General features: G+C 43.4%; 1 protein-coding gene and 1 non-coding gene across 3 annotated transcripts in view; both read left to right on the top strand.

Annotated features, from left to right (window-relative positions):
- Positions 1-21,097, top strand: part of CFAP221 (cilia and flagella associated protein 221) — a 92,376-nt gene that overhangs the window by 2,908 nt on the left and 68,371 nt on the right. For both annotated transcript variants that reach the window (XM_027588061.2, XM_027588063.2), the window contains exons 3-6: positions 1,259-1,359; positions 8,695-8,781; positions 8,904-9,002; positions 10,511-10,611. In XM_027588061.2, coding sequence (XP_027443862.1) covers positions 1,259-1,359; positions 8,695-8,781; positions 8,904-9,002; positions 10,511-10,611 — 388 coding nt within the window. The remainder of the gene's footprint in view (positions 1-1,258; positions 1,360-8,694; positions 8,782-8,903; positions 9,003-10,510; positions 10,612-21,097) is intronic.
- Positions 8,415-8,487, top strand: TRNAE-CUC. Its single transcript has one exon. It is a non-coding gene; the product is annotated as a tRNA-Glu (tRNA).

Below are 21,097 nucleotides of genomic sequence, written 5' to 3'. Positions count from 1 at the left end.
TCCCTCTCTTGCTGTCTCTCTCTGTCAAATAAATTAAAAAAAAAAAACTTTACCAAATAATGTTCATTTCAATACTTAAAAAATGATCTAATAACGTATAGAGATTGCCCATCCCCCAGAAACAACCATCCGGACCCTATTCCAGCCCTCTTCGGTTTGGCCCAAAGCTGATGACAATGTCAGCATGTCAGGTCACTTGGTGAGGAGCAAGAGCTCCAATTGTTTCAGATGTTTACAAGAATCACAGTGGGCTAAGCAATGAGGGAGGGTGTCTGTGGCTCACGGGGTTTGGTGATAGCCAAAGGTGAAAGGTCATCGTTTTTAAGAAACTGAACAGTGCATTCGTATTGAGGGAGGCAGTTCAGTGGTTGGAATCGGACAGACCGGGGTTTGATTTTTAACTACCAGCTGTGGGCAGGTTGTTTGATCCTGTTGAGTCTCAGCTCCTTCACCTGCACAATGGAAATAATACCACTGCATAGGCCTGGAGTGAGGATTACGAGCAAAATGCCTGACGTAAGCACCAAAGGCACAGAGACAATTGTGTCTCAGTTGTGTCAAAGTAGAAAAACAACACCAACAGGTTCTCGGTGCCTCCTCTACACATCTCAGCTCCTGCCTCATAAAGAGCTTGGAAAAGTTTTGTAGACCTGGACACTTTTGTGAGATCAGCTGTTTTAACCTTCTTCTCAGAACTGGAAGGGAAAAAAAAAAGACATTCACATTACGCTAATAGCAGTTGGAGACTTTACTGTCCAGAGCGATAATTATTCAGAGCTCTGCGATTATTCTGTCACATTGTAATTCTATTCAGAGGAAATCCAATGATAACAGGTAAATACCCAGTAATGAAACTAAACACTTGATGTTTGGATTCTTTGAACTGCGTATTCATTACATCACAAGTCATCTCGGTGTGATACAGAGCAGCAAAGTTAGGGTGCGTGCTCTTGCAAGCTCGTGTTTTAGGATGAAGACTTGTACAAAATGTGAAGAGCAGAGTATTTTAGTGGGTAATAAACAATACATGTGAATTTGTACTGTGATGATAATATCTCCCAAACGATGTGTAAAAATAGAGGGAGAAGCAGTACAGTTTGTTTGGCATAGATCATTAATCTTGTTGACATCTGTACCCTCTGTCTGAAGTTTTCATAGGCTTAAAATATCCTAAAGAGAGCCCACATTAATAGGATCTTCATTTATTTAATATTTTATGTCTCATCTCATGGTGTACTTATCTACATTGTTTTTATAGAGATTTATGCAAAAGTTCTGAACAATAAGGTCATACAGGCAAAACCTGGCATACTGCATTTTGGCGGCTACAAAGTAGAAAAACAACACCAACAGATTCTGGTAGGTATTTTTTAAGTGGGGTAATTAATCATAGTAATGAAATGACATGAGTGTTCTGCATTTATATTACTCATTCATTTAAAGTGCAGCAGCATCCGCAGAAGCACAGATGTAAGCTGGGCCAGAAAGGTGGTTCTAGGATGAGAAATTTTAAAGCCACACCAGTGTCCTTGGACAAGCTACTTGCCCCCTGCCAAAGGCTCCTCATGGCATTCTTTCCAAACAGGTGTCATTGCTGACTGACTCTTAGGGGCTAGCAACTGTGCTTGCGGTGTCACAATGATCGTGTCTCACATGATTCGATTTCGTCCTTACCCTTGCTCTGTGGAGGTTGTACTATTATTCTCATTATATAGATAGGAAACCAGGATTCCAGAAGGTTCAATAGCTAGTAAGTGATAGGGACTGACTTTCACTCTTAAGCTGCCTTCTTCCAAACCAGGGCCTGCTTGCTCCAAGCCTACACCACCAGGGAAAGGGGTATCCCTTTCCTAGGAGGCTTCTGTAGGTGTTCTCTTTCACCTGCTTGGGTCTGATGCCCATGCCTAAATTAGCCATTCGGGCCAGAGAGATTCTAGCCAGGTCTGGGTAGCAAGGGTCAGTTCCACTGGGCAGGCTTCAGAAGGGGCAGTTGAAAGGACGGACTGCAGTCCACACGGAGCTTCCTGGGTCCCCTTCATTGACCTGCAGGTGGGCTCAGGTGGCTACAGCATTCCTGACACTATGCTTATTAAGGACCTGAACAGTTTTTTGTTTTGTTTTGTTTTGTTTTGTTTTAAGAGAGGAAGTGGGGAGGGACAGAGGGAGAGGGAGAGAGAGAATCTTAAGCAGGTTCCATGCCCAGCCCATAGCCCAACACGGGCCTCAACCTCACAGCCCTGAGATCATGACCTGAGCTGAAATCAAGAATCAGACACTTAACCGACTGAGCCACCCAGGCGCCCCGGGACCTTAACATTTAAATCCCCTGTACAAGCTCGGTGACCTCACATCGATCCCCTAAAGTCACACTGAGCAGGACATCTCAGAACTACTCCCACTGGGCTCTGGATCTGAGCAAAATGACCTCTACGCATGGTTGGAGAGGGGTAGAGGCAGGTTCCCTTCCCATGAGCCCTCCGAGACTCTGGCTTTGTACACGACATTCCCCCTCTGGCTCTGTCACCGGCCACCATAAGACTCTCTACTTTTGGAGAGGGGAAAGAAGCTGAGAAATGCTAATGCTGTCAGGAAGTGAAGTTAGGTTTCTATCAGGCACTCCCCGCAAACTAAGGATGCCGTTTCCATGCATCTTAGTGCATCGAAGTGGGTAGAGAGAATAAACCCAGAGAGAAACCTGTTAGGTGCCAAGTGTTGCCCCTCAGGAAAAGGGTTAGGATTTAAAATGGTGATTAGGAAATCTACCCATCAACCTGTAAGGATGCATTTCTTAGAACACAGCATGAAAGATCAAGGTTAATAAGTGATTTTGGAGCTTACTTTTTCTGGTATTAGGTTTGCTGTCTCAATGGTGATTGGGTAGATCTAAAATAATTATCTTTCATAATTGCTCATTGTTTATAATAAATAATGAATATAATGAATAAACAGTTCACTCCCCAGCCCCCAGCTCCCTTGCTATCCTTATTCCCCTACCCAGTCTACTCCTACCCTAGGCAACAACTCATTGGGTTTTTGTTGGTATAGATTTAACTCTTCTGGACAGTTCATGTAAATGGAATCTTATAACATGTAGTCTTTTGTGACTGGCTTCTTTCATTTAGTATAATGTTTCCCAGGCACCTTGTATCGTCTATCAGTACTTCATTCCTTTTCGGGACTGAATACTAGCCCATTGTATGGTTCTACCACGTTTTGTTTATCCATTCATCAGTTGATGGACATTTGGGTGTCAACTTTGATGCTATTATGCATACCACTATTATCAACATTCATGTATGTATTTTTGTGTGGACATATTTTTAGTTCTCTTGGATATATACCAAGGAGTAGAATTGTTGGGTTGTATGGTGTGTTAGTTTTCTATGGCTGCTATAACAAATAACCACAAATTGAGGATCTTTAAAAAAAGCAGAAATTTATTCTGGAGGCCAGAGTCCAAAATCAAGGTGTCGGCAGAGCTGTGCTCCCTCCAGAGTCTCTGGGGAGAATCTTGTTTTGCCTCTGGCAGCTTCTGGCCGGTGTTTCTTGGCTTATCTTATGGCCACATAACTCCACTCTTTACCTCTACCTTCACATGGCCTTCTCTGACTCTGTATCTTCTCCTCTTCTCTTAAAAGGATACATCATTGGACTAAGGCTACCTGGCTAATTCAGGATGATCTCATCTCAAGGTCCTTAACTTAACATCTGCAATGATCCTTTTCCCAAATAAGGTCACATTCACAGGTTCCAGGTGTTAGGATGTGAACATAACTTCTTGAGGCCACCATTCAACTCACTGTTTGTTTTTTTTTTTAAGATTTTATTTATTTATTTGACACAGAGAAAGAGAGTGAGAGAGGGAACATAAGCAGGGGGAGTGGGAGAGGGAGAAGCAGGCTTCCCGCCGAGCAGGGACCCCAATGCGGGGCTTGATCCCAGAACCCTGGGATCATGACCTGAGCCAAAGGCAGATGCTTAACGAGGTGCCCCTCACTATTTTTTTTTTTTTTTTAAAGGAGAGAGAAGCTTATTGAATACACCACAGGGAAGTGGCAGGCAGGACACCAGAGGAGAAGCTGTCTGCTCAACTCACTATTTTATTTGTATTTTTTTATTTGCATGTTTTATTTGCATTTCCCTAGTAAATAAGGATGTTGAACATCTTTAGACCAGGAGCTTGTGGGTCATGATGTAAAAAAAGCTTATGGGAGCTTCTGGCTGGCTCAGTCAGTAGAGCATGTGACTCTTGATCTCTGGGTTGTAGGTTCAAGCCCCACATTGTGTGGAGAGATTACTTAAAAATAAAATCTTAAAGAAAAAAAAAAGTTTGTGGAGGAGAAGCCACTTGAGATAGCCCAAAAGGAAAGAGAAGTGGGCAGAAGATATTCAGGGCATAAAGGAAGTCGTTGAGAGAGGTCCAAGGTGCATGTTACATATTTGGACACTAGTGTACAATCTGGTTTACCTGGATCGTAGGGTTTGGCAAGGGAGATAAAAGCTTCATTCTGTTGAATAGAGACCATCTCTTTGATACAGCATGATGCCTAACACATAGAAGGCACTCAGTAAACACTTGTGAATGACACTGAGTTCACTTTATTGGAAGACAGTGCTTTGATGAAGACTCACTCACTCCAAGTAAATACAGTGTAAAGTCTAAATAATCATACTGCTTCTATCAGGCATTATAACAAGCAGGCACGGATAAAAGTACAAAATGATTTCATCTTAATAACATTCTGGGAGATCTTGGGAGGGTCAGCCTCCTTTATCCACCAGCAAATTTAAGCGGAAGCCTAAGGCAATTACCTTGAGATTCTTGCCAAACAAAGGGGAAAATCCAGCTCTGCTTTTATCTTGGTTTTGTTACAGGAAACTATGCAAATTGCCCAAGAATGGAATGATTGAATGTGGGTTTAAAACCACAATAAATTGTTCATTAACATTTGAGATTGATCTAGATCTGGTTAAAGGATTTAAAGCATTTTACGTGGATTCATAGTGAGATCAATGCTTTGACTTACTTTAAAATTTGAAAGAGTGGTTCCCAAGTTTCTCAAAACAAAGACCTCTTAAATTCTTTTTTCCCTCTGCAGAAAGATTTTGTTTGTCTGGAAAACTATATTTATTAAGTAAATAATTAGTTAGGTTTCTCATGAGACAACCACTGTTGATGTTGCCAACCCAAAACAAAGTTGTTAGCCCGTATAGCCTTAGCTCATAAATTAACAGTTTCTTTAGGCTTTCTGAAATAATGATATTAGTTTTCTATTCCCTATTGCAGCCTTTAACACCCCCCCAAATGTAGCCAAATAATAACATCTTTTATTATCATGAATGGGATCTATGTTGTTTAATTCTTTTTTAAAATTTTTTCTAATGATATATCTATCCATTTTAGAGAAAGAGTGTATTCGCACAAGCCGGCTGGGGGAGGGGCAGAAGGAGAGGAGAGAGAGAACCCTCAAGCGACACTCCGCTGAGTGTGGAGCTGGATGTGGGGCTTGATTCCAGGACCCCAAGATCATGACCTGAACCAAAATCAAGAGTCGGAGGCTCAACCAATGAGCACCCCCAGCGCCCCTTTAATTTTTTTATTTTTATTTTATTTATTTTATTTTTTTTTTGAGAGAGAGAGAGAGCAGTGGTGGGGGGTAGTGGGGAGGGGCAGAGGGAGAGGGAGAGTGAGAATCTTAAGCAGGCTCCATGCCCAGCTTGGAGCCCAACACCAGGCTCTCGATCTCACAACCCGGAGATCCTGACCTGAGCTGAAATCAAGAGTTGGATGCTTAACTGACTGAGCCACCTGGGTGCCCCTATGTTGTTTAATTCTTTAAGAAATGAATTCAGTATTTCCTTATTGGTAATTTTTTATTCATTTGACAATGTAGATATTATCTATTGAATTCTAGTGCTCGTCCTGCAAATGAGTAGTGGGCATGTTTGAATTTGTTCTGCCACACTCAGGTTGGAGGAAGTGTCAGGTTTCTATTTTTTTTTTTTTTAATCAGGATGTGGCCCAGCCATCACCCACAGGTGCTGGCTGCATCTCCAGTCTGGAGAGCCAGCTCCTGTCTCCTCCCTTGGGACCATTCAGGAATACTGGAACATCTGAGCCGGCTCAGTGGCTTTGCTGAACACAGACCTCTTGTCTTCAGCCCGTGACACTGCTTGTTGCAAATTGACCTAAACCCACGAACTTGTTTCTAACTGTCAGGTAGATATTGAGAATCTGACCCTGATGGGAGGTGGGAGCCAAAGGTCCCCACCCAGCAGCCTTGCTACCAGGTATATCTGCGGCGATGAAAACAGGTCCGAGAAGAAATTCTGCCATGCATATGACACTTGCTAGCATGCAGGCAAAAAAGAATGATCATACTTGCCATCTCCAGGAAGGCCTAGCCATGACTCCTTGCAAGGGAGCTTTGCTGACAGCAGATGTAGTGGCATCCATTGGTAGGATTGGCCAACCTTCCACCTGACTGACAGAATTTTTTTGTGCTGTGCAAAACGCAAGACCTAAGGGAGCCCTGCATCTTTGAGGGTCACTCTAAAGGATACTGGGTTCTGTGCTTACCAGATTCTCAGATCCCTTTGGTTTAAGAGCGGGAATGCCTGTATGAAAGTTCTAGTTAGTACATCTATCCCGAACATCCTGTATGCTAATATTGTAGACCTTCTAGTACCAGTTCAATGAGGAGGATTGAAATGCTCTGAGTAGCCACCTCTAGAGTATGGACTCTGGATTAGGATCTTGCAGTGTCTACTGAGTACTCCGGGAGTGCAGATTATTGATTTCTTCTAAGGTTAAGCACCCTTGGGATACATATTAAAAGCAGTCCCGACACCCTTGTTTGTTGCCCTGTCCTTACTGGATTTTTTTTTTTTTAAGTGACAGCCAATATAACTGCCTCTCCTTCCAGTTCTTCCTGGACTCTGACTCGAGGCCTCCAACTTGAGGGTCCCCGTTGATGACAAGGATGGGGACAGAGTTCTCTGTCAAGGCTTCCCGGCCCTGGGGCTTCGTGGCTACCTCCCCATCCGCAGCAGGTCCCACCATCCCAGGATTCTGGGTGTGATGGGCACAGGCCTCAGGCATCCTGGGTCCCAGCATACCTGTCCCTCCCAATCTTTCTTGGAAGGACCATCTTGTGGGTAGAGCCCCAGGAGTACACCCCTTCACCAATATTGCCCCTGTGCAGGGCCCTTTGGTGTTCCAGAGCAGCCTGGAGAACTTTTTTTTTTTAAGGCTTTTAGCTTATATAAAAAAAGAAAAGATATGCCAAAACAGGGTCACTTTAGGAATGTTCACAGGTGACAAATAAGAACTTTTAACAAATGCAAACACCATTGTAACCTCATCAGGAAGTAACATCTGAATTTTAATTTTGGGCTTCAATGACCATGAGGCCTTGGGCAATGGGCCCCATGACAGGTCCAGCCTCTGGCCTGGACTTTGGAAACCAAAGGCCTCTTAACTGTCCCCTGGCCCAGATGAAGCCCAGATCCCCAGATCCCGAGGTTCTTGGTCCCATCTCAAGCAGAGGGGGAAAAAATGCTCTATCTAGAGACACAGTTAATTTATGCAGCAGGTTGACCTGCCTCACAGGGGTGGCCTTCTGTCACCATAGGAGAACTCCTGACTTCTGACTTCTTTTCCATTTGCCCCAGGGATGGATTGCAGGCTGCCCTAGCCACACTTTTTCCTGATTTTTGACCACCTTAGTGTCACCGGTCCCCAGGATAGGTGGCATATAATTTGAGAAATTGTGGGAGTTGGTGGGTGGCTGACTTTTTAGTTGAATCACAGGATGAAATGGAGTTGTGAAAATTCATTAATGAAAGGAAACCTGGTTCATACTGGAGTTGGTTGGCTGTCACACCCCACCACTCCTCTGTGATTACAGACCCAATAAGAAGAGATGTACCTTGCAAGTCCATACTTTAGGTACTGCTTTATTACCCCAGTGGGAGGAAGGAAGGTTTTCCTTCTGCCCTGGCAACAGTCCAGCCAATGAGAGACAGTCACAGCTCAGCCATTGAAAAGTCCTTATACTTCAAACTCCCAATTTACTGCAATGGACTTTTTGTTTATAATATTCCCCACTCCCTTCCCCCATGTGTCTCCCTTGGTCTGGGACTTGTCTATGGTTTTGCAGCAACCCACTTGTCCTAGTTTGCAATTCTCTGCTGTTTCTGAATAAACCCACTTTTTGCTAGCAGAATAACTGGCAGTTTTTGTTTTGTTTTGTTTTTCAAAAAGGCACACGTGTTAACTGGTCAGGATTGGGGACAAGCGGTGTGTAGATGAGATACAGTCTGGGGGCTGCAGGCTCTGGTAAAGTCCCTAATCTGGGCAGAAGGCACTTGGGTATGCTTTATTATCCTTTAAAGGGTGTTGTTTTCAGGGTACCTGGCTGGCTCAGGTGGTAGAGCATGTGACTCTCGATCTCAGGGTTGTGAGTTCAAGTCCCACATTGGGCATGGAACCTATTTAAAAAAATTTTTAAGTAGTGCTGTGTTTATTTTATTATTCTTTAAATGATATATGATGCATTTCAGATCTTCTAAAAGTTAAACAATAAATTCTATCTCTTCAAATCCCTTTAGGTACAAGAAGAGAGATAAATGAGGTGAATATGCAGAGAGCTAAAACAATGTTTTCTCTGAGTGCTTCTCTTTCTCTCACAGTATCTGGTCAATATTTCCAATGAAGATGTACATGTGCATATTTTACCCCCTCAAACCAAATACTTTCAGATCAAGTATGTGAAAAAGGTAAGCATGGCCTGGTTGCCTGTTCACCATGGTGTTCTCTGTTGGGTTGTGGCTTTCTGTGTGGTGGGTCTGCTTGGGACTGATGTGTAGTGTGCTGTCACCATGGCCCACTTGTCTTCTAGGAACACTGCCTTGTCCCCGGCTTGTCCCTCACAGTCACCATTACGTTTTCTCCAGATGAGTGGCGATACTATTATGACTGCATTCGGGTTCACTGTAAGGTAAGTTTTTTTAAAATTGGTTTTTTAGGGGTAAGGGACAGGACGATGTCAAAACTTATATCCTGAGGGAAGAACAAAGGGAAATGGAACATTAAGTGTGAAATTTCTCACCCAGCACGTGTGCTCCTTGGGCAGCCAGCGTGAGTGGCATGGAGGGTCCATGTCCGATGACGTGGGTCCCGGGTGTGAGAGCCATCAAGAACCAGGGCAGAGCCATGAGATATCATTTGCTTCAGATTTCCTGCCTGCCCTGGCCCAGAAACCTTACTTATCATGACGTGCTAAGAGTTGATAAAGACTTATTCAAATAGCTTAAACAAATTCCTTTAAGTGCTAGGCTACCAAATTAGCAGGACCCCTGAATTGTGATTACAAACCCAGGGACTGGATGGTGTCATGTGGGAATGTCCTCAGAGGCAGCCCTGGGGCTCTGCAGGGAGGTAGGAGCCTGGATGGCCTGACCCCAGATGGCTGGGCCATGTAAGTCCCTGTGAGCTTTTCTAGGTCATGGAATCCATCCTGTAGCCTCCAGCCACGGCCAGCTCTCCATGCTGTCAATCCCTCTCTTCAAACGGTTCCCCCTATGCTTCCCTTTGCTCTCCTAGGTCCCGGCTCTTGCAAGTTGAGAAGCCTTAAGGGGAACTAAATTTAATTTTTCAAAACTAGAATGGAAGAGTATGCTTTGGTAACCAATGAGTTTCAATCTTTAAAAAGAAAATTGAAAAGCTAAACTAAAAACAAAAATTTTCAGGCCATCATCTGCCTTGATTCTTAAAAATACCTTTATTTTATTTTTTTAAATGTTTTAAGTTTTTAAAAAAGATTTTATCTATTTATTTGAGAGAGAGAGAGCATGAGCGGGGGGCGGGGGTAGAGGGAGAGGGAGAAGCAGACTCCACGCTGAGCAGGGAGCCTGATGCGGGACTCGATCCCAGGACCTGAGCTGAAGGCAGATGCTTAACTAGCTAAGCCACCCAGGCACCCCTTAAAAATACCTTTAAAATAAGGCAGAAGTATTCCCATTTTGCAAAGGAAGAAACAAGGCTTGGAGGGGTCTTGTTTGAGGTCAAATATTAAGCAAGATGGCCAGCAGGCCTCTGTGCCTGATGTCAGTTCATGGTTAACTATTCAGTGCTATCTGGATCAGCTGACTCTCTGATGGTTTCTGTTTCTCTCAGGCTACTACAGATTGTGTTTGCTTATAATTTTCTCAAATAGAAGCAAGTAGATTACTGTCTTTGTATCTACATGAAGGCATCATTATCTTTAGCTTTCCCGGATAATAGTGAATATCACTTCAAGGAAATGTACTTAAAATTTCTTGCACTTTGTTTATACTTAGGAAAGCTCAATATTTCTAATGCTATATGTAAGCCCTCAGGTTTCTTAAGGAAATGTTTTTTAGTGATAGAAAACAACATAAGAAATAAAGTATCTAGAAATTCATTTTTGAAAATTATAGCCTCCAGTATGGTAAACTTGACTTTTTCCCCCCCCATTAATTTTAGGGAGATGACACTTTGCTTATTCCCATCCATGCCTATCCTGTCGTGAAAACATTGGACTTTCCCTCATTTATAAATCTATCCAACGTTTTCCTTGGTGAAAGGTGAGTTACCAAGATGAACTACCAAAATGTCATATTGTGAAAAGTTAAGAGATATGCATATAGGAACTTAGATTTGTAATTTTACTAATGGCAGGTTATGCTTATAGCTGAGTTAGACTGGACTTATAGTTGAAAAGGCAAAACAAGGGGCACCTGGGTGGCTCGGTAGGTTAAGCATCTGCCTTCGGCTCGGGTCATGATCCCGGGGTTCTGGGTTAAGCCCTGCATCAGGCTCCCTGCTCAGCAGAGAGACTGCTTCTCCTTCTCCCTCTGCTGCTCCCCCTGCTTGTGCTCTCTCTCTCTCTCTCTCTCTCTCAAATAAATAAATAAAATCTTTAAAAAAAATTTTTTAAAAAGCCAACACAAAAGCAAAAGCCCATGTCAAAATATCATGAGCAAGAAAGAGAATTTATTGGGCCATTTAACTGAGAGGTGCAAAGTGGATCTTCAGTCATGCCTGGGTCTAAGGGTTTAAATCAGCTTGCAAGAACCTGACTCTCTCCATTTCTTGGTTCTGCTTCTCTCTCTGCAGGCTTCTTTCACAAAAGGCTCCCCCATCATGGGCGTAAGAAAGCTGCCAGAAGCTTCAAATACTATTGGCAACAAGGGTTGGAGGGGTTGGAGGGATTGGGGATGTTCAAGCAAAAGTCCCAGAATTGAGTCTTATTGGACCAACTTGGATCCCATGCCCATCCATTAACCAATCTCCATTTTGGATGAGAAAGCAGAGAGAACAGAAAGTCACTACCCAAGCCAAATCTCAGATTCCTCACCTCTGTCTTATTGGAAAAATAGTTAAAGATTCCAATTGTAATTTAAGATATGTCTTGGTTTTTTTGTCACTAAATATTTATTAAATACCTACCACCTGTCTCTAGAGATAGAAAAAATGGATATTGAGCTGTTAGATAGAGATCTATAATGGCCATGCCAGTTGTTAATACTTCTGTACTGGCTGGGAAATACATGCTGTCCTGGGCTCCCCTCTCTCCATCCCAGCTGCCCTGGCCCCTGTCCTGCCCTCCCTGCTACCTCTCAGTGATTCAACAACTATTAAAACCTTGCAATCGGGGGGTTGGGGGAGGCATCTGCAGGACACAGCCGCAGCCTTAGAGCCACTCTAATTGAGTATTGCCCAAGAGTCCCAGTTGATTGATACTTTGAATGTTACCCATAGCAAAAAAGATAAATAGACAAAGATTCTCATTCTGAATGTCTTAGAGTCTAATGGGGATGGAACCATGGCCTCAGTTAATTACACCAATTGCTAAGTGCTCTATGTGCTAGTGGCAGACACCAGGTCCTGTATGGGCCCAGAAGATGGAGCTGACTGGAGAGATGGGGTGATCACTCCTCACTCCTCTGGGGGTGACATCTGGTTATCCTAAGAGGACTCCATAGAGTGCTGGAATGTGAGGATGACATTTGAGGCAGGGAAATAGTATGGTGGCATAGTAATAGTGGAGAGCATGAGCATGGACTGTATCCTGTAGGTGTTACAGCCACCGGAGGATTTTAATCCACCCAGGACCTGGCAAATACCAGGCGTCTCTCGATACAGGCCCAGATAGTGAGCAAAGACTAGGCTTCAGCGTGCTTTGGGGGTGAAGGCAAGTTCAAGTGCCCACAGCAGCACTGAGCCAGGGGGGTACGATTTACTAATGACCAGACAGCAGGATTAGATGGAGAGAGAGCTGGCTGAACCCTTTGGGATGGGGTAGGGGGTGCCTATGGACTAAGGTGTATGAGCTTTAGGGCCCTTCCTTTTTAGTTCTATCTATTCCAACTTTCTATCTAAAGTGAAACCCCCTATTCTGGAACAATTGCCTTAGTTCAGCGGATGTGTGACCCTCCCCCCCTGCCGCACACATACCTTCCCATGACCTTCTGACTCTTCACCTCTCTTTACTTATTTTTTCTTTGACAACTCTTTAAGAACTATAAATAAATAATACGTACAAAAGGATATCTAATCATTTGTAAGGTTTAAACAGTAATAATATAAAGAACACTAGCTTTAAGACATAAAACATTACCAGTAACTTTGTAGCTACTATTCGGAATTTTATGATAATCTTTTCTTTGATTTATTTTAATAGTTTTGACACATACCTACGCACCTGTAAATGACAATTGTTTTCTCTTGCCAATGTGTGCTCTTTATATAAATGGGATCACACTGCATAGAATTTCTTTTCTAACTTGCTTTTTTAATTCAACATTATGGTTTGTGGTTTCAGTCATCACTACTGTGGTGTCCACTGAATAGATTGACCACAATTATTTTTTCTGCTTTAGTGCTAATGGACCTATGGGTTGTTAACACTTTTTTTTTTGGCTGTGACCAACACTGCTGTTGTATATTCCTGTTCATGGTTTGGGGCACGTATTCTGGAGTTTCTCCAGGGTAGACATCTAGAAGTGGAACTGTAGGTCTAGCACAAGTTCAGTGTTACTGTATAGTGCCAAATTGTTTTCCAGAATGGTTGTACCCATTCACACGCCCACTTTCAGCGCGTGAGAATTCCCATTTTCCTACATCACTGCCAACAATGGGTATTATCAGACTTTGACATTTTCACTAACATATATTTTTGACCCCTTGCTCTCCCATCCCTGTATTTATTTTGCCTCCTCCCTCCCCCTCCTCAACCTTTCTGTTTTCATCTAGGCCTTGTCAGTAGTAAGTGGTCTGCAAAGATGAGTCCCTCCTGGCAGGACCCACTCACTGTGCATTTTGAAGACGACCATAGCTATGTCCTTTAAATGGGTAAATATAGCAACTTTTACAAAAACAGAAGTGGCAGGAAACAACGAACTTCCTAGTTCATGATTCCTTCCTTTCTCCTTCCCCCCCTCCCTTCCTTCTTCCTTCCTTCCTTCCTTTTCTTTTTTCCCTCCACAAATTTCAAATTACTTTTTGTTTGGATAATAAGCCAGGCTTAGGAGTTGAGAACAATGGTTTAATAAACTGGCGGAAACAATGTGACTTATAATGCAGACATCAGTCTCGGTTCTTAATACATAAATCTACCAACTTCCCTAGAAACTTCTCCCAAACTATTTTGTACATAATTCCCTTTATTTATAATCAGAATGAAAATCTCAGCTAAATAGTTTATGAAACCGAGTTATTGTGTATAATGGTGTGAGATTTTTAAAAATCCTTCAAAAGATAAGCATGCTTCTCTTTTCTTCCAAAAATTCTGGCAGCAGGCAATGTCTTCCCAAGACTTTATGCACTTTCCTTAATGGCTTTTGACCAAATCTTAACCATCCAAACTGTCCTAGACTGCATTTACTCTAAAAAATGTCGGGTAGCAGGACAGGAGGGAAGCATTTGAAAGGGCTTTCACCTGAAATGTTCTCTGTTCATCCGAGGCTACCTTGAAGGTTGAAGGTATCATTTGAGTGGGTTCCTTATTCAGCATTCACTCATTCATCAGACGTTTACTGAAAGCCAGTATGTGCCAGGCACCATGTTAGGTCCTGAGGACACAGAGATGCCTGAGAGTTGATATCATGACTAAGCAGACAATCCTAACTTCTAATGTGGTGTATTCAGAGGAAGAACACCTAACCCAACGCAGTGGGAAGTAAGCTGGGGACAGTTGGGATGGGGGAGCTGAGATACCACTTCCTAGAGGAGAACATGTCTGAACTGAGTTTTTGAAGGATGACTGGAATCAGTCGGCAGAAGAAGGGAGCAGAATAGGAGAAAAGAGGGGTATTCCAGGCAGGGCAGTAGCTTGGGTTTAGCCTATCTAGAACATTTGTGCAACTAGACGTGGGTTACAAGATCCATGGCAGGGGAAGCAGGGTGGGGGCTGAGCAAGAAAGACCTCACAGGCTTTGCTGGGCAATGCAGATTTTACTACTGAAATATTTAAGCAAACAAATGGCACGGTCAGATCTACCTTTCAGAAAGCTCTCTCTGGTGACTGGGCCTGGGGAAGAGAATTGCAGGAGGCGTGGCCAGGACACCGGTGAGCCAGGGCACCTGGGACAGTTCATACAGAGGCAGTGGTTGCAAATATGTAAATATAGCAGGAGGGTCTCAGGCCAAGTTTCCTGGAAGCAGAAACAAGGATTCATTGCACATGACATATTAAGGCATAACCTACCAAAGAGTGAAGGATGGGGATGGGAGGGTGCCCAGCCCCCAGCCAAGGGCACTTCCCTGGAGAAAGGCCAAGCAACAGCAGTCCCAGAGCTGGGTGGATGGGTGCACCAGCTAGGGAAGGAAAGTGCCAACAGCATCTACTAGAAATCTACGGCAAGCACACTGGCCCTTGATTTATACGTCCACTCATCAACACTCCATCTGACTTCATCTAGCTCTGGAGCTGCACTGCTGGATAGGGGTTTGGATTCCATGAACAATTGAGCTGATGGAGGTGTCTCCCGGCATAGGTGACAGTCTCCTGGTGGACTATGCCGGGATTGGATAGTGCACGAGGTCAGCTGTCTCCGGGCTGTCTTCCCAGGACAGGACAGGGCCTAGGAAGGAGGTGGCACAGCAAGACGTGGGTAGTGGTCTCACCACATAGAAGCAATAACATGAGTTCATTGTCTGCAGAAAAATTTTAAAGACAACAAAACCTTCTAGAAGTCAGTCTGCTTTTGACTATCACCATGCGCCGACAACTCTAAATATTACCGTTGATGAAATGCTCCTCCCTACAAGGGCGGACTTGCTCCCAGGCACTGCTCAGATGCAGGGGAAGAAGCGATCACCTCTTTTGTGATCTCCAGTCTCTGTGAGGTCTCATTTTTGTTCCTATCACAGTGTTCCCTCCTGGGAGACCCATCGGACCATCTCCGGTGGTGCTGAATTGCAGTGGGCTCCTGCTCTTGCTGTGCCTCAGCGTGAGGCCCTCCACCCCTATGCACACGAACACCCCGACCCCGCTCCGTTCATTTCTGCAGGGGCTGCTTGTGAGATCAGAGCACAGCAGCTCCTGTGCTGTGCTTGACACTTGTCCCAGCTGCCTGGCAGCTTCTGTGTTGCAGTTAGTCCTAGCCACCCACCCCACCCAGGGGCAACTCCAGCCATCATCTCCTTCCGCTTTGTCATTCATGTGTCACTGTGTCTTTTAGAGATGGGGCGCCTGGCTGCTTGCAGTCTTGCCTCTGGCTCTGTCTGCTCCCATCTTAGCTCCTCAAACTCAGTCTTTCCATTTGTACCTCCTCATGGAAAACCCAAAGCCCAGCATGGTGTTCTAAGGAAGTTTTAGATTGTTGGAAGACAATGAAGTGGTCCACCAAATCTTGTCTGTTGAAGGCTGTTTTTAGTCCCTAACTCATTGCTTCATTCATTCATTTATTCATGCCCTCTGACCCCCAATTTGTGGCTTCTGATGTAATGAAACTGCCAACCTGTTTGGTTTCATCCAGATGGTCGTAGCCCACACCATTTATTTATTTATTTTTAACCTTGAATTTGCTGTCAACATTTAAAAACCACAAGATTTCACGTGAAAATTTAGAGTTTTACTTTTCTTTAAAAAAAAAAAAAGAAAAGGCAGATCCAGCCTTACGGGGCCTGTATTCCTGCATGGCCACCATCAGTTCAGTAGGGATGAAACAGAAGATGCCTCTTTAGAGGGCAGTGCCTTTGCCAGTGCTCTGCAGTCCCCACCACTCCCTATCACCTCACATGCAGCCCTCTTCTCTCATTTCTGTTACCTGACTGGCTCATGAGGACTTTCAATAAAGACACTGAAAAGGAGACAAGGCAAATGAAGTGTTGTGTTTAACAGCATAAACCACTGAGGCTCTGGAGCTGTTCAGTCTGGATTCTAGTCCAGGCTCTGCTTCATGATGGCTGTGTGACCCTCTGTGCCTCCTAGAATCCTCTCTGTGCCTCCTAGAATCCTCATCTGTAAAATGCAGTTCATAAGAGTACCTACCTGGTAGGGGCGCCTGGGTGGCTCAGTTGGCTAAGTGTCCAACTCTTGATTTTGTCTCAGGTCATGATCTCAGGGTCATGAGATCGAGCCCCACGTTGGGCTCCGAGCTCAGCGTGGATTCTGCTTGAGATTCTCTTTCTCTCCCTCTCCCTCTGCCCTTCCTCCCCGCTCATGCGCTCTCTCTCAAATGAATAAATGTTTAAAAAAAAAAAAAGAGTGCCTACTTGATAGAATTGTTCTGAGGATTAAACAGGTTAAAGTAGAACTTATCAATAGTTAACAATATTTGAATATTTGAATGAAGCAATATTTGAATGTTTTAATAATAGTAGTAAAAACAGTGCTTAGCATGTAGCTACTGATTTAAATTAGCTATTGCCATCATCATCATCACCACCAAAGAGATTTTTACCTAAGTAATGTACAAGTGAGACCCAGACAGGTTGACTCACACTTTAGCCAAGGTAGACAACATATAGAGAAATTGTGATGAGAAACTTGGAATGGGAAGGCCGGCGGCCAAGTTGAAGGTGGGCTTCCAACACTGAGTGATGGGACTAACAGCTGAGGGGCATGTGTGAAGCTCCAGAAGAACCAGTCAGGGACTGTGCCCCAGCTGGGGAGAACGGCCCACCGGCAGGTCCGCAGCAGGGCAGGGCACAGAGGAGGAGGTCTTTTCTCTTGGCCATTGTACTTAAAAAAAAAAAAAAGTTTTACTGAGATATAATTCACATACCATAAAATTCACTAATTGAAAACATACAGTTCTAACAATAAAAAAATTAAAAAAAAAAAGAAGTGGACACTGCAAAAAAAAAAAAAAACAACAACATACAGTTCAATGGTTTTTAGTATAGGCAGCCATCACCACAATCAGTGTTTGAACAGTTTCATTACCCCAAAAGGAAACCCATTTCTCATTTCTCCTTCAAACTTCTAGTCTCAAGCAAACTCTAATTTACTTTCTGTCTCTATAAATTTGCCTATTCTGGACATTCGTATAAATGGAAGCATATGTTAGGAGGTCTTTTGTGACTGACTTTTTTCACTCAGCATAATGTTTTCCAGGTATCAGTACTTCATTCCTTTTTACCGCCATTTAATATTCCATTGTGTGCATATACCACGTTTTATTTATCCATCAGTTGATGGACATCAGGTTGTTTCCACTTTTTGGCTACTTTGAATTATACTGCTATGAACATTTGTGTGTATGTTTTTATTCAGATATATGTGTTCATTTGTGTTGGGTATATACCTAGGAGTGGAACTGCTAGGTTATATGGGAACTCTATGTGTAATGTTTTGAGGAACTGCCAGACTGCTTTCCAAAGTGACTGCACCATTTTTAATTTCTACCAGCAGTGTGTGAGTTCCAATGGCACCTATATTTGTAAGTGTCAGAGGAAAGCAACCATTTCTATACCTAAAGAAAAATTAAAACAGACAAAGGTTATGGGAAAACACAAATCTAACAGAAGGTAGATTCAGAGAATGTGCTTTCTCTTTGCATGTAGAATCCATTCAGACAAAATTGCCAGAAGTTATAGGATCTACATTTAATACCACCAAGTCTGCTTTCTTACTTTGAGGTTGCTTCCAGGGAGAAGCAACTGTGGTCTGGGTAGTGCCTCTCAGAAGACTGGTTAGCCTTCGGTACCTTTCCCTACAAGATCATGAAGTAGACTTGTATATCTTCATCAACTACATTTTCAATTGGCCGGATTTGATGGTTGTAAATTTTCCTTGTTGAAATAAAATTCCATGTGGACATTTGCCATCTACCTCTAAACAACCATGGTGGCTTAAGATCTGGTAAAATGTATTTTGACAGCTTCTGTAAATAACAAAAAGTTGCATTCCAGTTTCTGTCCAACATCTCTAAACCAAACACTGTGGGATGCAGAGGACTTTCAGCTCTCTTTCCCTTTTGTAGGTTGAAATCCTGCTTTATAACTAGTCTAACCACCATGGCTGATTAAATTTCATAATCACTTTATATCTTAGGGAGTACTATAGATAAAATACAACTTTCCACTGGGGCACCTGGGTGGCTCATTTGGTTAAGTGTCTGCCTTTGGCTCAGGTCATGATCCCAGGGTCGTGGGATCGAGCCCCACTTTGGGGGTTCCTGCTCAGCGGGGAGTCTACTTCTCCCTCTCCCTCTGTCCCTCCGCGTGTGCTCTCTCTTTCTCTCAAATAAATAATTAAAATTTAAAAAAAATACAATTTCCCTCTTCCTATAGAAGCAAGTAAATAAGAACATGCTTCTATTAGGTGCTGAAATTTGGTATCTTTCCATTCCTATGGTTCTAAAAAGACTTGTATAGATTCATCAAGCTCTGTAGTTTCTCTAGCAGTGTCTACCTGGTACCAAATAACTGGCCGAAATCTCTAACAAACCCAGTCAGCTGACCAGTTCTCTCCATGGGGCGTCAACTGATCTTCCTTGCACCAAGCTGACCGTTGACTAGTTGGTTAGTGTGCTCTAGACAAGCTTACATGAAGTCACCTGGGTCCTCTCCTGGATTCCCTGTCACTTCTCCATTTTCCACTCTGGACCTGGTTGGTCCCATGGGCAAGAGAGTCATGTTGCTTCAAAGCAAGTGGAACTGTGAGTTCATTTCAGGGCTACAGATGCTGTGTAGACCACAGGGTCACATTAACAACACCAGCAGAACAGGTCCCTAAGCGACAGAAATACCCCACCTTTCACTACTGCCCCTGATACGCACATTCATTTGCTCTAGGTGCTGGCCAAACATTGGTGCTGCTCTGTCCCTTAGCCCCATGCAAACCAAGCGAGCAATTTTGCAAATCAAATTTGTACAAAATCTAAGGGAGAAAAAGTAGAGTATTACAATATTCAAGCCAGGCTTTAATAAGGTCAATAATGCTTTCCCCATTTTCAGTTTTCTAGCCTTTCCATCACTTTCTCCAGTAGTCAAAAGTCTAGAACTCAACATTTTGTAAGAAAAACTTACAAAAAAATTATTTAGGGGCGCCTGGGTGGCTCAGTGGTTGGGCATCTGCCTTTGGCTCGGGTCATGGTCCCAGGGTCCTGGGATCGAGCCCCGCATCGGGCTCCCTGCTCGGTGGGGAGCCTGCTTCTCCCTCTCCCTCTCCCACTCCCCCTGCTTGTGTTCCCTCTCTCACTGTGTCTGTCAAATAAGTAAATAAATAAAATCTTTAAGCCAGGATATTTTAGTCTCTGGAACTTTTACATTATAGTTTGAGAATTTACCAAAGGATACTTTTCTTTAGGCAGTGAACCTCATGGCTCATTTCAGAAAGGGTGGGAATAGCCAAGGTCAGAGCAGGATTGCCAAATGAAACCTAGTTCTCTCACTGCCCAATGGTTGAAAGTATATGGGCCACAGGAGAAGGTGCATCCTCAGAGTGGCACTGGGAGGGAAAGATCAACAGTGAGGGTGACCAGCATAGACAGCAACCAGGTCCTGTTTCGAATTGTGCCAGTAAAAAGCCTCTGTGTGAGGGGCCCATGAACCAGCTATAACTGGGTTAGAATGAAGGGGGCAGAATGACTACAACAGTGATCTTCAGAAGGATTTTTTTGAAGCCCTCCCTACTCAAAGAGAATAAATTCACATTGTTCAGCTCATCCAGGGAAACACACTCCTTACACTAGGGACTCATTTTTTTATTTCCCAAAGTCCAAGCTGATCTAAAGGAGCAGCAGCATTTTAGGGAACTATTCTGACAAGGGTGACTTGAGCTCATCAACACACTTGTGCTCTATTTCAGTCTCTACTCGAGTTCATCGAGCAGCAGTGAACTTGTATTTCAAAATTGATATTCAGAGAAAAAAAAGTCATTGTCACTGAACAACAGCCTGAATTTTTACTATATGAAAAATTCTATCATATTTTATAGTTAAAATTGCTTTGATTTAATATCCCTTTGCTGACCTAATATCTTGACCCAGTCTCTTTTTATGAATTTTAGCAGGAAAAGAAAATCATCCCACTCCTAAACCTTAGGGATCTATATTAATGAAAGGGCATAAATGCTTCCCCCCTTCATTCAACAGAGGTGGGTGCCAACTTGAGACAGTCAACGAAGGGAACTTTCAATGGAAGGCCTAAATTATTTATTTTTTTATTTTTTTTTAAGATTTTATTTATTTACTTATTTGACAGACACAGCGAGAGAGGGAACACAAGCAGGGGGAGTGGGAGAGGGAGAGGGAGAAGCAGGCTCCCCACCGAGCAGGGAGCCCGATGCGGGGCTCGATCCCAGGACCCTGGGACCATGACCCGAGCCAAAGGCAGATGCCCAACCACTGAGCCACCCAGGCGCCCCTAAATAATTTTTTTTGTAAGTTTTTCTTACAAAATGTTGAGTTCTAGACTTTTGACTACTGGAGAAAGTGATGGAAAGGCTAGAAAACTGAAAATGGGGAAAGCATTATTGACCTTATTAAAGCCTGGCTTGAATATTGTAATACTCTGCTTTTTCTCCCTTAGATTTTGTACAAATTTGATTTGCAAAATTGCTCGCTTGGTTTGCATGGGGCTAAGGGACAGAGCAGCACCAATGTTTGGCCAGCACCT

Source organism: Zalophus californianus, chromosome 3 (genome assembly GCF_009762305.2).
Source record: "Zalophus californianus isolate mZalCal1 chromosome 3, mZalCal1.pri.v2, whole genome shotgun sequence".
Classification (NCBI taxonomy): domain Eukaryota; kingdom Metazoa; phylum Chordata; class Mammalia; order Carnivora; family Otariidae; genus Zalophus; species Zalophus californianus.
Note: the sequence above shows the minus strand (reverse complement) of the source record. Positions and strands in the feature narration are given on the sequence as shown.